The sequence below is a fragment of the Erinaceus europaeus genome, chromosome 4, assembly GCF_950295315.1.
Source record: "Erinaceus europaeus chromosome 4, mEriEur2.1, whole genome shotgun sequence".
Taxonomy (NCBI): Eukaryota; Metazoa; Chordata; class Mammalia; order Eulipotyphla; family Erinaceidae; genus Erinaceus; species Erinaceus europaeus.
Genome location: NC_080165.1, coordinates 15,195,700 through 15,211,403, shown reverse-complemented (window position 1 = coordinate 15,211,403; position 15,704 = coordinate 15,195,700). Strand labels below are relative to the sequence as shown.

General features: G+C 45.8%; 1 protein-coding gene across 1 annotated transcript; it reads left to right on the top strand.

The window, feature by feature from the left end:
• Positions 1-542: 542 nt before the first annotated feature.
• On the top strand, positions 543-7,706 carry LOC132537993 (polycystin family receptor for egg jelly-like). The gene has a single exon (XM_060188783.1). The coding sequence runs from the start codon at positions 628-630 to the stop codon at positions 7,147-7,149; it is 6,522 nt and encodes a 2,173-aa protein (XP_060044766.1). The 5' UTR covers positions 543-627; the 3' UTR covers positions 7,150-7,706.
• The last annotated feature ends 7,998 nt before the right edge of the window (positions 7,707-15,704 follow it).

The following is a 15,704-nucleotide window of genomic DNA, read 5'->3' as shown; positions in this document are numbered from 1 at the left end:
ACCCGCTACCCAACCGCCCAGCCCCCTTTCTCATCACTTTCTAAGAAAAATATATTTTGGGAGCAAAGTAGAACATAAGTCAGGTACCTATTGTGCTGGTATCACACCAGGGATCTATAATTGAGACCCCCAAGGCATTGTCCACTGTGATACAGCCATGAACACCTCCCCCATTTGTGGCAAGTTTCCCCTGGAATCTGCCTCCTACCAAGGAACCATCTCAGCAAACATCAAAGAGGGCGGGATTAATCCCATCTGGGATCGCTGACCCCAGACCCAGGTAGGCTCAGCAAGAGACTGGGCTAGCTTCTGCCTTACCTATGTGCTGGCCCAAAGAGCCAGAGGCCCCTCTTCGTGACCCCAGCAGCACCTCCTGACACCCTCTGAGCCCTCAAGTTCCAGACAAGGCAGAGCCCACAAATCCAGCAGCGCCCGAATCCCGCCCACAGCTGCGCTGATAACCCCAGCAGACCCCGCAACCGCAGCATGTCCCCTCACTCCCGCAATCTGGAACGTGAGCTGGTGCCTGAAGAAGAGCAGGAGCAGAGCAGGAGCGCACTGCCCTCGCGCCCCTGCTGCAGTTGGTCGCTGAGCGCCTCCTCCTGGCTCCCAGTCCGCAGCGGAGCTATGCTGTGGGTCCCTGTGCTGCTCCTGCTGGGCCTGGGCCTGGCCTGGGGCCACCCCTCTCTGATTCTGCCTCCCAGCCTGGAGCCCCAGGACTTGGGCCACCACCAATCCCAGGACAAGGAGATTGAATCCAGGTCCTTCAGGGGCGTTTGCCCCTCCTCCGAGCCAAGCCCAGAGCCGGCCCTCCTCCACACTCACCTTTCACCTGAGGTCCCTGTCACACAGCATACCCAGCCCAAGAGAGGTCGCCCAAGACTGCATCGCTCACCAAGCCACCTATCTCGGACCACCCGCAGATCCCTGCACAGGCCAGGGAGGGGCCAAACATCCAGCGCCAAGGGGACCCCCATGGCACAAACTGCCTGTGTCTCTAGAGGGCTCATCTTTGAAGCTGTGGACTCTGACCATGACCAATGCAAGCAGCGTAGTGTGTTGCCTCAGGTGAATTCCCCATGTGTCATCAAGGAGGTGAAGATACATACAGACACTAATCAGAGACCCCTGAGGGTCTATATGGGTGATGATCTCACACTGTATGGCATGGTTAACTTTGACTGTCCTTCAAAGACCAAGACAGTACAAGGAAGGTGGTACTATGTTGCAGTGCCAAACGTGGGCCATGTGCCTACATGGAGAATAAGACCAAGCCAGAAAGAATTTCTGAGTGCTCCCTACACATGGAAAATGAACATCATCAATTCAGATATCAAGCTTGGTGTGTATTTGTTAAAATATATAGTAACCATCAAAGCAAGTCCACAATTGCCTCCTGTGGAAGGCTCAGATATCCTCTATGTGGTCATTGAGAGAAGGCCACTGAAGGCAGTTCTCCTTGGACCACAAAAAATCACAGTGAAATTCACAGACTCAGTGGTGCTGAATGGATCCACATCCAATGATCCAGATGTGGGCATGGCTGTACAGGGACTCTTCTATTCTTGGTACTGTACCACAAACCCAAAAAACTACAAGAGACACAAAATAACAGTGATGAGCAAAAAAGTGTGTGGCCCAGAACAAACATCTCTGAGGTGGGGAAGTGAAAGTCTTTCAGTGCAAGAAATAAAGCCAGAAACACTGGCAGGTGGCCGTATGTACTATTTCAGATTGGTAGTAAAAAAAGACACCAGATCAGCATTTGCTGACAAAACAGTACATGTGCTGCCAGGTCCAGCACCAGAAGCCAGACTTTTGTGTATTGAAAATTGTGAAGCAGTTTTCAGTATATCAGATAGATTATCTTTGTTTCTGAATTGCTCAAGTTGCACATTAAGCCGTGATGTGTATAGATGGTCTCTTCACACTCGTGCTGGCGGTGAGATACCATTTGACTGGAAAGGGCTGACCACAACAGGAAGGAATAGGAGCTATCTATCTGTAAAAGCCTTTGCGTTATCAGATTTTCCAGAAGATCAGTATTCTATTTCTGGCCGTATAAAAGCTTGGGCTGGAAAGGTTAGGGATTTCCAGCAGTCCTTTGTCATCAACCATGCACCTAGACCAGGAGAATGTAAAATTAAGCCACGCAAGGGAACTTCACTTGCTACAAAATTTGTTGTCAGGTGTAGAGATTTTAAAGATTATAACAAACCTCTTAAGTATAAGGTAATACTCTCAGATTCATATGACTCAGGGGATAGGCATTTCTTAAGAGAAAACACCATGGGGGTGAGTCCATACTTTGGGACTCAGTCCACTTCTTCTTTCTTTCTCCCTGTTGGCTTACTGGTGAATCGTTACTCCTTGAAGATCTATGTTCAGGTGTATGACTCTCTAGGAACTTTTACTCAGGTGACTTTGGCCAGCACTGTGTTGCCTCCCACTAACCGTCTCTCCCCAGAGACTGTGCTGCAGAAGTTACACAATCTCACCATGGGACCAGATTCCACACTCTCTGATTTGCTTAAAAAGAATGATTTCTTGGGTGCAGGCTACTTAATTTATAATGGGGCTTCTGTCTTGAATAGCATGAGAAATAACTCAAATGTGCAAGAGAACATGGTCCAACTTCGAGAACACCTGGTTAATCAGACTTTCCAGCTTCCCTTAAACACTTTGGAGGAGATCACCCAAGTAGTTGCAGCTCTTGCTAAGTTAACACAGAGGGTGTCTGATATCACAGAAATCTCCCAGGAGCGATTCACAGAGAGGATCTCCCAAGCAAATGAAGCCCTGCAAGAGTACCGGAAGAGAAACAAGCAGTTTCACTCTGAGCAGATAGGCACTGTGTGCATTGGCATATTCAGAAGTTTGTCCAATCTCCTTAAGCTCTCTGCTCATCATAAAGCTTTTGAGGAACCTATCTATGTGTTAGACTCTCTAGCAGACACAGTCCTGGCTAGTGTCATGCCAGAGAATGAAACCAAGGTGCTGCAGAGCCCGGGCATCACCATGTATGTCAGGAAGACTGGAGAGTGGAATGCTGCCAACGTGAGTGTCCAGGGGGAGCCCAGCCACAATGATCTCTATGCTAAGGTGAATATCAGCAGTGTTCCTGGTCTGGCTGAGAACGCTCCCATGTCTACAACATTCATTGAGTTTATTGAAGACCCTTTTCCTTGGATAGGTTATCCAGAAAACATTTCAACTGATGTGGTGGGATTCAGAATGTCAGCAACTACAGCTAATGGTGAAGAAGTAGAAATCACACCGGAAGTAGCAGAGGTTTACCTGACCAGGAAAACACTGAGCTCTGAAGTGTTTAATATCACCATGAGCCCCAGCACAGAGTTCGACAGGGCTGATGAGTCCTCCAAGACAGCCACGGGGGCCTTTAGGTTTGAAGTGGACTGCAGTGAGCAGAAGGAGTTGCTGCTGCATATCATCACAGAAGTAACACTGCTGTTCAGGGTCTCTGTGTATGCTGGTGGCAATCTCACACACAATGCTCTCATTGCCACCTATTTGGTGCCCCACGACATCTCTCCCTTGGCCAACCAGAGTGACTTGTTTGACCCAAACTGTACCGTGAAGGCAGCCCGAGTGGTTTGCCTGTCACCATCCCTGCTACAGGTCATAGCAGAGAGGCTGCAGTCAACAGACTGTGTGATAGCTGTGGTTCTGCAGGCACCCCAGTTTGTTCAGAGCCCCAATGACAAGCTGGTGAGGATTTCTGTGTTCAGAGCTCAGTGCTTGGACATGTATGGGATCCAGAATGAGTGGAATGAGCACAGCTGCACCCTTGGGGAGAAGACCAGCTGGCAGAGAGTGCACTGCGTCTGCAAAACCAAAGACATTGAGCAGCCAAAACACCCCCTTATGTTATTGAAACTCAGGCAGTACTCACACTACGTGGCAGCCAAGGTAATTGTTGCCCCCAACCGTGTGAATCTCCGCTTAGATATTGTCAAGAAAATTACCCAAAACCCTGTGACTCTCATCGCTGTGATTTTTATTTTGATCTTATACACAATTCTAGCTGTCTGGGCTCTGCACCGAGATGAAACTGACCAGTTTCTTCGTCAACATGTGATAATCCTCCCTGATAATGACCCCTATGACAAGACATGCTACCTGCTTACTGTTTTTACAGGAAGCCGCTGTGGCTCTGGGACCAGAGCCAATGTCTTTGTCAAACTTCTGGGGACAGAAAGCACCAGCAACGTCCATTGCTTGAACCACCCCCATTTTTCAATTCTCTACCGAGGAAGCATCAACACCTTCCTTATAACAACTAGAAACAACTTGGGGGACATCCACTCCATTCATGTGTGGCACAACAATGAGGGCAGCTCACCCAGTTGGTACTTAAGTAGAATCAAAGTGGAAAATCTCTTCAGCAGGAAAATCTGGCTGTTCATGTGTCGGGAATGGCTTTCCATTGACACCTCTTTGTACAGGTCGTTTTATGCTTCTCAGCCAGACCAGCCTGTGAGCAAACTTGACTTTTTTCTCATAGACATGACTTATAAAATGGGGAAAAGTCACATGTGGTTCTCAGTTTTTGCTGCTGTCATTAGTAAACAATTCAATCGACTCCAAAGACTGTCCTGTTGCCTGTCAGTGCTGCTCTCCTCTCTTCTGTGTAATATCATGTTCTTAAACTTAAATCCCAGTGACGAAATGGAGTCACCACAGGATAAATACTTCCGGTCAATGATCATCGGAATGGAGAGCACATTAATAACTCTGCCTGTACAGGTGATCATCACTGCTCTGTTCAACTTCTCCCAGAGGAATCCCCTAGTACTTGTGAAACGTGTGGCTCCTCGAATGATTCCGGAAGTAGTAGACTCTGGTGACAACTGGGGAACCATTTTGCAGAAGTGGTATAAGAAGGAGACTTCTGAGCCTGAGAAAACTAGAGAGGTGGAACAGCAAAGAATGGCTGCAACGTCAGTTCTGGACACCAAACCTGCAGGCACCGTCGAAGAAGTCATCAACACTCACACTAATGCCAACCCCGATGCTCATGCTGAGGAGCCTACCTCAAAGGCTAGGTCTGGACATGTTCAAACAAAGACCCGGTTTGTTCTTCCTCACTGTTTTGTTTACCTTGCCTGGGTCTTGGTGTTTGCCACTTGCAGCATCTCCTCATTCTTCATTGTGTTGTATGGGCTAACTTATGGCTATGAGAGGTCACTCAAATGGCTCTTTTCTTCCTTTTTTGCATTCATTCAGTCAGTTTTCCTGGTGCAGCCAGTGAAAATTATTCTCTTCACAGGCTTGCAATCAAACTGCAGCAGGTACTGTAAAAATCTCTCCTGGATCAGCACCTACCGGTACACAGAAATCTCCCTGGAGGATTTGAATTTGAGGCCATCGAGAATGGCTATGGTACACAAACACATTGTCCAGCTTCAGAAATCACGGATGTACCAGCCCCTCACAGAAGATGAAATCAGAATATTCCATAGGAAGAAGACGGTCAAGAAAAGAGCATTCCTGTTTCTCTGTTACATCCTCACTCATTTCATCTTTCTTGCCCTTCTGCTTACCCTTGTCGCTATCCTGCGCCACAAGGACACCTTTCACTATAATCAATTTATCTCAGACCAGTTCTCTGTGGACCTTGTAACAGTGACCAAGCTGGACGACATCTACAGCTGGCTGGATAAGGTGCCTCTGCCTTTGTTCCACAATGACGTGAAGCCAACATTCCTCCCTGACAGCTCCTCCAAAATCCTCGGGCTCCCACGGATGAGGCAGGTCAGGGCGAAACCTGGTGGGAAAACATGTCTGCCTGCAAAACACTTTGGCAAAAGCAGAGTCTCCGGGGAAATCCACTGTCACCCTCAATATGGCAGTGACCCAGAAGACACAAGAAACTACTTTGCTTCTTGGGATACAGTTGCTAATCAAACCCCCGAGGAGACTGACAGTGGCTTTACCTACAACCCTACAGAAAGGAGCTGGGCATACAGGTCCTATGGACTCTCACATACCTATGGATCAGGAGGGTACACATTCCAGTTTTTCCCAGAAGAGCAGCAGTTTAATTCAACTTTGAGGATCAAGGACCTCCAGAGCAGCCACTGGCTTGATGAGAAGACATGGGCTGTGATCTTGGAACTAACAACCTTTAATGCAGACAGCAGTCTCTTCTGTAGTCTCTCAGTCATTTTTGAGGTTTCTCAGGTGGGAGTGGTAAACACGAGCCTGTCTGCACACTCCTTCTCACTTGCTGATTTCAACAGGGACACTTCCTCAGAAATCTACTTGTATGTGGCCATTCTCCTCTTTCTCCTAGCCTACATTATTGATGAGGTCTATGTCATTTCTCAGGAAGGGGCCCTGTATGTGAGGAGTGTGTGCAATCTTGTCAACTTTGTTTTCAAAAGCCTATTTCTGGTGCTGGCTGTGCTCTTTATCAGGAAGCATACCTTGGCCATGGGGATGATCCAGTTATACTTGTTCAATCCTGTAGCCTTTCTCCCCTTCCATGCAGTTTCCCAGGTAGATCAATTTATGAGGATGATTCTGGGATTCCTGCTATTCCTGGCATTTTTGAAGACCCTCAAGTATTCCAGAGTCTTCTACAATGTGCGGCTTGCTCAGAGGGCCATCAGGGCAGCCCTCCCTGGCATCTGCCACATGGCATTTGTGGTGTCAGTGTATATCTTTCTGTACATGGCCTTTGGCTACCTGGTATTTGGCCAGCATGAATGGAACTACAGTCACTTGATGCATTCCACTCTGACAATATTCTCCTATTGTGTCTCAGCTTTTCACAACACGGAATTTTGCAATAACAGGGCTCTGGGGATCCTGCTTCTCTCGTCCTTTATTCTGCTTATGGTCTGCATCTTGATCAACCTATTCAAGGCAGTGATTTTGTCTTCCTATGAGGAAATGAAGCAGCCTGTGTATGAGGAGCCATCTGAGGAAGCAGAAGCCATGGCCTATCTGTATCACAAGCTCAGAGCCATGCTTACCTCTGTGGGCTTCCATTCAGAGACCAGAGAGGAACCCGAATTCTTTGTGGACATGGTGTATGGACATCCAGAGAGGAATAGCCACAGGTATCTTGGACTGAAAACCAGAAACTTTCATGGAGAAAACAAGGTTTATCTTGTAGTTTAGTAGTAACACATGTAAGAGTTTGAGAGAGGAGCTTTGTTTCAATGTTCAGTTATTGGTTTAGAGATTGTTCAATGCACCATTGTTGCTACTCACCCTTACCCTGCATTTAGCTGTCTCTGCACTTAGGTCCCCTTATTGTGGAAGGATTCCTGATGCTGTCAGAATGTCGTGCAGTGGCTGGGGAAAGAGTGTGACAGAAGCCAGTGCTACAGTAAAGCTGTTTCTCGAGAGACAGAGGCAGTTTAGAGATAGAGACCCAGTTGTGGGTGACAGAGCTAAAGAGCCCTTCCTCCCCCATGTCCAAGCCTGGTGGGTGTACTGTGCCCTCTTTCCCCCTGAGTGTGGAGTGTTCAGTACCTGTGGCCAGGTGCTAGCCCAACCACCAGTCTTGAGGGTGTGTCCTGATCATGTGCTTGAACCTCCCAACAGTGCTCAGCTCCACCTTTCACATTCTATTCAGAAACGAGCTGGTGAGGCATTGTGTGGAGATCCAGGACTGGCTCTCAGGCCTGGGAACCCAGAGTCTGGGCAGGGGCCCTGACACTCCAAAGGTCTGAAACTCTGCTGATCTTTAAGACTGCTGGAAGATCAGACGGAACATTCATAGCACTCTCTGGCTATAAATGTGCTGGAAATGAATTTGTCAGTGGATATTGTGTATATCTGCCATATCCAGGGTTTGGGCTTTTGACTATTTCAGCTTCCTTCTGATTTAGGAATATTAAAGAAAGCACGGCTTATGTTGAAGAGAAACACAGATTAGCTGCTGTTAACTTGACACCCAGAAGAAGCAGGTTCATGTATGTAGATGTCACTTTCAGCTTTGTCTTATTAAATGAGATTTCTTCAGTGAGTCTTGTGTTTTCTGTATGAGGAACATAGGACTCCTCCTTTGTTTATATTGCATAGGATGCGGTGCAACGTGGAGGGTGACCGAGGACAGTCATGTCAGCGAGGCGCCTCATGGGGTCACCTGGGTGTGTGTTCTGGGATTGAGAGGGGCACTGGGGTGGCCATGGCACTCTGGCCTGGGCAGGCACACTAGCTCACCTTCTACTCTCCAGAAACCTGAGCTCCCAGGGAGGGAGAAATCTTCTGCACCAGGTGAGAGAGCAATGTGCTCATGGCCACAGTCACAGTGAGTGTCAGAGGTGAGTCCTCAGTGGCTCCCTTCCCAGGCAGCAGGGCACAGGCATGGCCTGTTCTGCCTGGCCTGCTGCTGCCAGCTGGGGTGCACAGACATAGACAGCCCCTCTCCTGACTGCCCCATGTGGTAGAGCAGAAGGGATTGGGCACCAGGCATTCATCATGGGGACCAGTTGTGTTCTGGCCAGCTCTCCTGCTCATGGAACCTCAGAAAGAGGACTCGATGCAGTCCTGGCTTCAGTCCAAGCAGAGCAAGCCTCCCCTGGGTGCTGTCCAGGGCTGTTGGGTGGCTAGCAGGGAGATATGAGGCTTTGCCATTCTCTTCCTAAGTGCACCAACCAGCTAAGTCTCTGTCTCTGTCCAGGTGCTGTGGGAGGCTCCTGGTGGGAAGAACACTCAGCACCATCTCTGTTCTCATGGTCCTAAGGAGACCTTGATGATTTTAATGTCTGTTTCCCATGCGAGTAGAAAGAGACCCTGCCGGAGATACCGAGCAGATGGCCTTTGGGCTCTGAGCCCATGTTCTCAGCTCTGCTCTGGGGCTCTGTGCACCTGGGTGAAGAGATGGTGCTGGTAGCTTGATGAAGGAGCAGGTCTGAGTGAGACAGCTGGACATTGCTGTGCTCTGGTGGGGTTTCTGGTAACCCCAAAGAGGCTGGTGGACTTGTGAGTCCTATGTAACCTGTGCATCTGGTAGTGCAGTGGGACCATGACCTGTGTGATGGCCTGCCCTGTTTGGAAGAGGGATGAGATGAGGATGGCAGCTGGGATTAGAGGGCTGGTTGCAACTGGAATAGACTTTGAGAGATGACTCAGAACTAATAGACAGGAAAAAAAAAAAAAACTCCTCTGAATCATGATTTTCTTGATCCCAACATCTATCTACCAGTTAGAATGAAATCTAGTGGTGATCGACCTCAGAAGCAGAACATGGATATGTAAGAGGCCTCATATCAGCAAAAAAGAATCCAGCTACAAGTTTTAGTGAAATGCCATATACTGAGAGGGCCTGTGTGAGAGGGTGTAGCCGCCCCTCCCTGCTCTATCCCCGTGGGAGCACAAACTGTAGTCTGCACCCGCTGTGCCTCCTCTCCACAGCACAGGGGCTGCTACAGGACAGGGGCAAAGCAGGGGGCTGAAGAGGCCTTCCCGTGGCTCAGGCCTGGAGCGGGAGATGGCTGCTACTCCACATGCACCCTGCACCTTTCTCCCAGAGGAACAGAAGCTGAAACCACTGGGCAGTGGATGACAGATGGTGTCACCCTCTGGGCACCTGTGAAATCCCACCTCAGTTGCTGACATAGAACAGGAAAATTAAAAAAGTATCTGCATCCTTGTTGGAGGGACAGGCAAGTCCTGAGAAGAGAGGCTTGCAGGTGCCTTTCTGCTGGGTTTTGAAGGGGCAGGATTCTTCAGAGGGCCTGGGGTCCAGGACACAGGGCTTCACCTAAGGCTGCTGCTGGATCCTCCAGACTAGGGGCCCCAGAGCCACCAGGCAGACTGGCACTGAGTGATGGCACTGCAGTGTGTCCCTGGGAGAGGGGCAGGAGAGACCCATGAGGCACAGGATGGACGGAACTAAAGCCAGAGGGGCCAGAGACTGAGAAGCACCCACTGGGCAAAAGAATCCTCCTCCCAAGCTCCAGGTAATGCTAGAGAAAGCTGGAGTACTGGGGTGCCCTTAGGTAACTACAACACCTAGCCTCTCATTTCCAGTTGTTGTTGGCCCCATCCTCTGTTAAATGTCCAGCAGACACAACGGTATGCTATATTCAGGTGCAAGTGTTTATTGCGTTATCTCTCACCAGTGGTACAAGCTCTTTTCAATTAAATGAGATATAAAGTAAGCAATGAAATAGAACAAAATTAATGGTAATGATCAAAGCACTAAAATGAGCCTGAATCACAGGGTCTAGATGTTGCATCAGAAAATTTATTTTCATCAATTTTTTTCTTGTTCACTCTTCCTTTTTTTAATGCTCATAGTTGCATTATTTATACTAGCCAAGGAGTGGGTGCAGCCTAGATGCCCATCATGACTTGCTAAAGAACTTATGGGAGATATATTCCATAGAATACTACTCTGCAATCAACAAAGATGATACTGTGTCCTTTGGGACAAAGTGGATGGAGCTGGAGATGATTACTAATAGTTTGTTACAAGATAGTATGTTTACAATGTATATTTCCACACTACAGCCAGCAGTAAAGCTCTGTATACCCACCCTCCCATCTCCCAAAGATAACCATCATAGGTCTTATAAGTCTTATCAACAGTTTGTTTCCATCTATTTTGTTTCCATTTTTTTTGTTTGTTTTTTTATAAATCTACATTCCACCTGAGTGAAACCATCTGGTAGTTGTTTCTCTTCTCTTTACTTATTTTTCTAAGCATCATTATCTCCAGCTCCATCCATTTTGTCCCAAAGGACACAGTATCCTCTTTGTTTATTGCAGAGTAGTATTCCATGGAACATATATCCTATAACTTCTTTAGCCAGTCATCTGATGATGTGCATCTAGGCTGCTCCCACTGTTTGGCTATTGTAAATAATGCAGCTATGAGCTTTGGGCTGCATAGGCCTCTCTGAATTAGTGCTTGATTGTCCATGGGATAAGTGTCCAAGAGTGGCATTACTGAATCATAAGGCAATTCCACTTTGATTTGTTTAAGGACTCTTCATACAGTCTGCCAGAGGAGCTGTATCAGTTTGTATTCCCACCAGCAGTGAAGCAGATTTCCCTTTTTCCCACAGCCTCTCCAACACCTGACCTGTTCTGGTCTGATGATGTAAGCCATTCTCTCGGGTGTGAGATGATACCTCAGTGTAGTTTTAATTTGCAATTCTCTAATGATAAGTGAAGTGAAACATTTCTTCATGTGTTGGTGGGCCATGTGTATCTCTTTTTAAGGAAACTATCTGTTTAATTCTTTGGCTCACTTTAAAAATATTTATTTATTCCCCTTTGTTGCCCTTGTTGTTTTATTGTTGTAGTTATTATTATTGTTGTTACTGATGCCATCGTCGTTGGATAGGACAGATAGAAATGGAGAGAGGAGGGGAAGACAGAGAAGGGGAGAGAAAGATAGACACCTGCAGACCTGCTTCAACGCCTGTGAAGCAACTCCCCTGCAAGTGGGGAGGTGGGGGCTTGAACCAGGATCCTTATGCCAGTCCTTGCGCTTTGCACCACGTGCGCTTAACATGCTGCACTACCGCCTGACTCCCTAACCCACTTTTTTATAGCCTTATTTTTGCAACTTTTGTAGATCTGTATCAATTCTATATAGATATTTGACATCAGCTGCTTGTCTGATGTGTGATGTGCAAATATCTTCTCCGATTTACAGGATTTCCTTGTTATTTTTGTCTAGTTTGCTTTTGATGTGCAGAATCTTTTTAGTTTCATGTATTCCTATTCATTCACTCTTGTTTTCATTTCCCATGCCCAGGGGGTTGGGTCTCCAAATACATCTTTGATATGAAGGTCCTGCAAAGTTTCACCAATGTTTTCTTCTATATATTTAGAGTTTCTGGTCTAATATTTAAATCTTTGATCCATTTTGATTTGACCTTGATGTATGGTGTTAGGTGATATATTTTTCACTTTTCTACATGTGGCTGTCCAATTTTCCTAGCACCATCTATTGAAGAGAACTTCCTTACCCCACTGAATGGTTTTGGCTTCTTTGGCACATATTAGGTGTTTGTATATGTTTGGGCTCATTTCTGGACTTTCGATTCTGCTCCATTTATCCAAGTGTCCATTATTATTCCAGTATCATGTTATCTTGATTACTATTGCTCTTTAGTATAAACTGAAGTTGGAAAGTGTGATACTTTCATATTTTTCCTTTTTTCTCAAAAACACTTTGGCAATTTGTGGCCTTTTGAGGTTCCACACAGATTTTTTTTTTTTTTGGACAAGTTGTTCAAATTGCTTGAAAAATGCCATTGGAATTTGATAGGAATTGCATTGAAATTATAGATTGATTGGTAGAATGGCCATTTTAATAATGCTTATTCTTCCAACTTAGAAGCAAGGAGTGTTCTTAAACTTCTGTGTGTCCTTCTCTATTTCTTCTAGCAGTGTCATAGTTTTCATTGTAAAAGTCCTTCTCCTCCTTTGTGAGATTCACCTGGAGGTATTTTATCTTTTTAAGTTCAATTTTAAATGGGAGTGTATCTTTTTTAATGTTAATATTTATTTATTTTTGCCTCCAGGGTTATTGCTGGGGCTCGGTGAATCCACTGCTCACGGAGGCTATTTTTTCCCCCCTTGTTGTTTGTCATTGTTGTTGTTATTATTGTTGTTGTTATTGCTATCATTGTTGTTGGGTAGGACAGAGAGAACTCGAGAGAGATGAGGAAGACTGAGAGGGGGAGAGAAAGATAGACACTTGCAGACCTGCTTCATCTCTTGTGAAGTGACTCCCCTGCAGGTGGGGAGCTGGAGGCTCGAACCAGGACCCTTACACTGGTCCTTGCGCTTCGTGGCATGTGTGCTTATCCCACTGTGATACCGCCTGGCCCTCCGAGAGTGTGTCTTTTATTTCTCTTTCCTCAGACTGTTTGTTCACATATAGAAATGCCATAGATTTATGTGTATTGATTTTGTATCCAGCTACTCTACTGAATTTATTATTTCCAGTAGTTTGTTGGTAGAATGTTTAGAGTTCCCTAAGTATAATATCATGTCAACAGCAAATAGTGATAGTTTAATTACTTTTTTTCCAATCTGTATGCCTTTGATATCTCCTTCTTGTCTGCAGTGGTGAGAACCTTGAGAACTATGTTGAGTAACAGTGGAGATAGTGGACATCCTTGTCTGGTTCCTGATTTTTAGGGGTAAGGCTTTCATTTCACTGTTGAAAATGATGATAGCTGTGGGTTTGTTATAACTGGTCTTTATTATGTTGAGGAATGGTCCCTTCCCCCCCCCCCCAGGTTATCTTTGGAATTTTGTGCTGGCACTATAATCTACTGCTCCTGGTAGCCATTTTTTTTCCATTTTATTGTATAGGACTGAGAGAGAGGGGAGACTGAGAGGGAGAGAGAAAGACAGATACCTACAGACCTACTTTACTACTTGTAAAGTGTCCCTCCACTCCTGCAGGTGGAGAGGTGGGGTTTGGACCCAGATTCTTGCTAAGGTCCTTGTGCTTTCTATTGTGTATGTTTTACTGGGTGCACCACCGCCTGGCCCCTCAGGAATGGTTCCTCTATTCCGTTCTTGGAGGGTCTTTATCATTAATGGGTGCTGGATCTTGTCAAATGACTTTTTGCTATCAATTGATATAACCATGTGATTTTTTATCTTTCTTTTTGTTGACATGATGAATTACATTGACTGATTTGTGGATGTTCAACCATACCTGTTTCCCAGGCATAAATCCCACTTGGTCTTGGTGAATTATTTTCTCAGTATGTTGTTAGATTTGATATTCCAAGATCTTGTTCAGGATCTTTTTATCTATGTTCATCAGAAATATAGGTCTATAGTATTCTGGTAGAGTCCTTTCCTGCTTTAGGGACCAAAGTGATGCTTGCCTCATAGAATATGTTTGGTAGTGTTTACCCTTCCTCAATTTTCTGGAATTGCTTGAGGAGAATAGGTGTTAGTTCTTTTTAAAAAAAAGTCTTATAAAATCCATTAGGAAAGCTGGGCTTTTATTCTTGGCTAGATTTTTTTTTTTTATGACCAATTCAGTTTTTAAATCAGCGATTGACATGTCTAAGCTGTCTAATTCCTCTTGGGATAGGCTTGGCAGGAGGTCTGATTCTAGAAATATACCCATCTCTCTAGGTTGTCCAGTATACTTACATAGAGATGTTCAGAGTATCCACATATGACTGTCTTATCTGCCCATATACAGTTGTAATTTCACCTCTCTCTCAATCTTGATTGCTTTTTTAAAATTTTATTTTAACTTAAATTTTTTTTTATTTATAAAAAGGAAAAACTGACAAAACCATAGGATAAGAGGGGTACAACTCCACACAATTCCCACCACCAGAAAGAACTCTGTATCCCATCCCCTCCCCTGTTAGCTTTCCTACTTTTTATCCCTCTGGGAGTATGGATCCACGGTCATTATAGGGTGCAGAAGGTGGAAGGTCTGGCTTCTGTAATAGTTTCCCAGCTGAATGTGGGCATTGGCAGTATGTCAGTCCATACTCCCAGCCTCTCTCTCTCTCTCTTTCCCTAGTGGGGTGGGGTTCTGAGGAAGTGGGGCTCCAGGACACATTGGTGGGGTCATCTGCCCAAGGAAGTCTGGTTGGCATCACGCTAGCATCTGGAACCTGGTGGCTGAAGGAAGAGTTAACATATAAAGCCAAACAAATTGTTGACTAATCATGAGTCTAAAGGTGAGTCCAGTTAATGGTTTATCTATTTTTTAAAAATATTTATTTTATTTATTCCCTTTTGATGCCCTTGTTGTTTTATTGTTGTAGTTATTATTGTTGTTTTCGTTGTTGGATAGGACAGAGGGAAATGGAGAGAGGAGGGGAAGACAGAGAGGAGGAGAGAAAGACAGACACCTGCAGACCTGCTTCACCGCCTGTGAAGTGACTCCCCTGCAGGTGGGGAGCCAGGGTTCGAACCGGGATCCTTATGCCGGTCCTTGTGCTTTGCGCCACCTGCGCTTAACCCGCTGCGCTACAGCCCGACTCCCGTGGTTTATCTATTTTATTGATCCTTTCAGAGAATCGGCTCTTGGTTTCACTAATATTCTGGATCATCTCTCTGGATTCCATTTCATTAATTTCTGCTCTGGTGTTGACTATTTCCTTCCTCCTGCTGACTTTTGGGTTTCTTTCTTGCTATTTTTCTAGCTGGCTTAATTGTGATGTTAGGCAACTCACTAGAGATTTTTGCTGTTTGCTAATATGTGCCTGTATTGCTATAATCTTCCCTATGAGAATAACTTTTGCTGCATCTCACAGGGCCTAAGAGTTGGTCTCCTCAATCTCTTTCTTCCTTTTTGTAAAACATATTTTAAATAATTATCTTTATTTATTGTATAGAGACAGTTAGGAGTCTCAAAGGAAGGGGGAGATAGGGAGAGAGACAGAGAGCCACCTGCAGACCTGCTTCACCACTCATGAAGCTTCCTCAGGCAGGTGGGGGCTAGAGGCTCAAGCCCAGGCCCTCGTGCATTATAATATGTGCACTCAACCAGGTGTGCCACCATCCAGCCTCAGGCCTCTTCACTTTATTTTATTTTATTTTATTTTGCTTCCAGGGTTATTGCTGGGGCTCAGTGCTATGACCCACATAGTCAATGACTGCCACCTCTCCAGATTCAAAGGAGGTCTCGAAACTTTACATCAGGCTCAACCTGACGCTGTTGATTGGCTACGGAAGAAGGGCAAACGCTAGAAGAAGAAGAAGAAGTGCTGGCA

Coding starts and splice junctions, on each gene's coding strand:
- LOC132537993 (XM_060188783.1), top strand. CDS start 628: ATGCTGTGGGTCCCTGTGCTGCTCCTGCTGGGCCTGGGCCTGGCCTGG.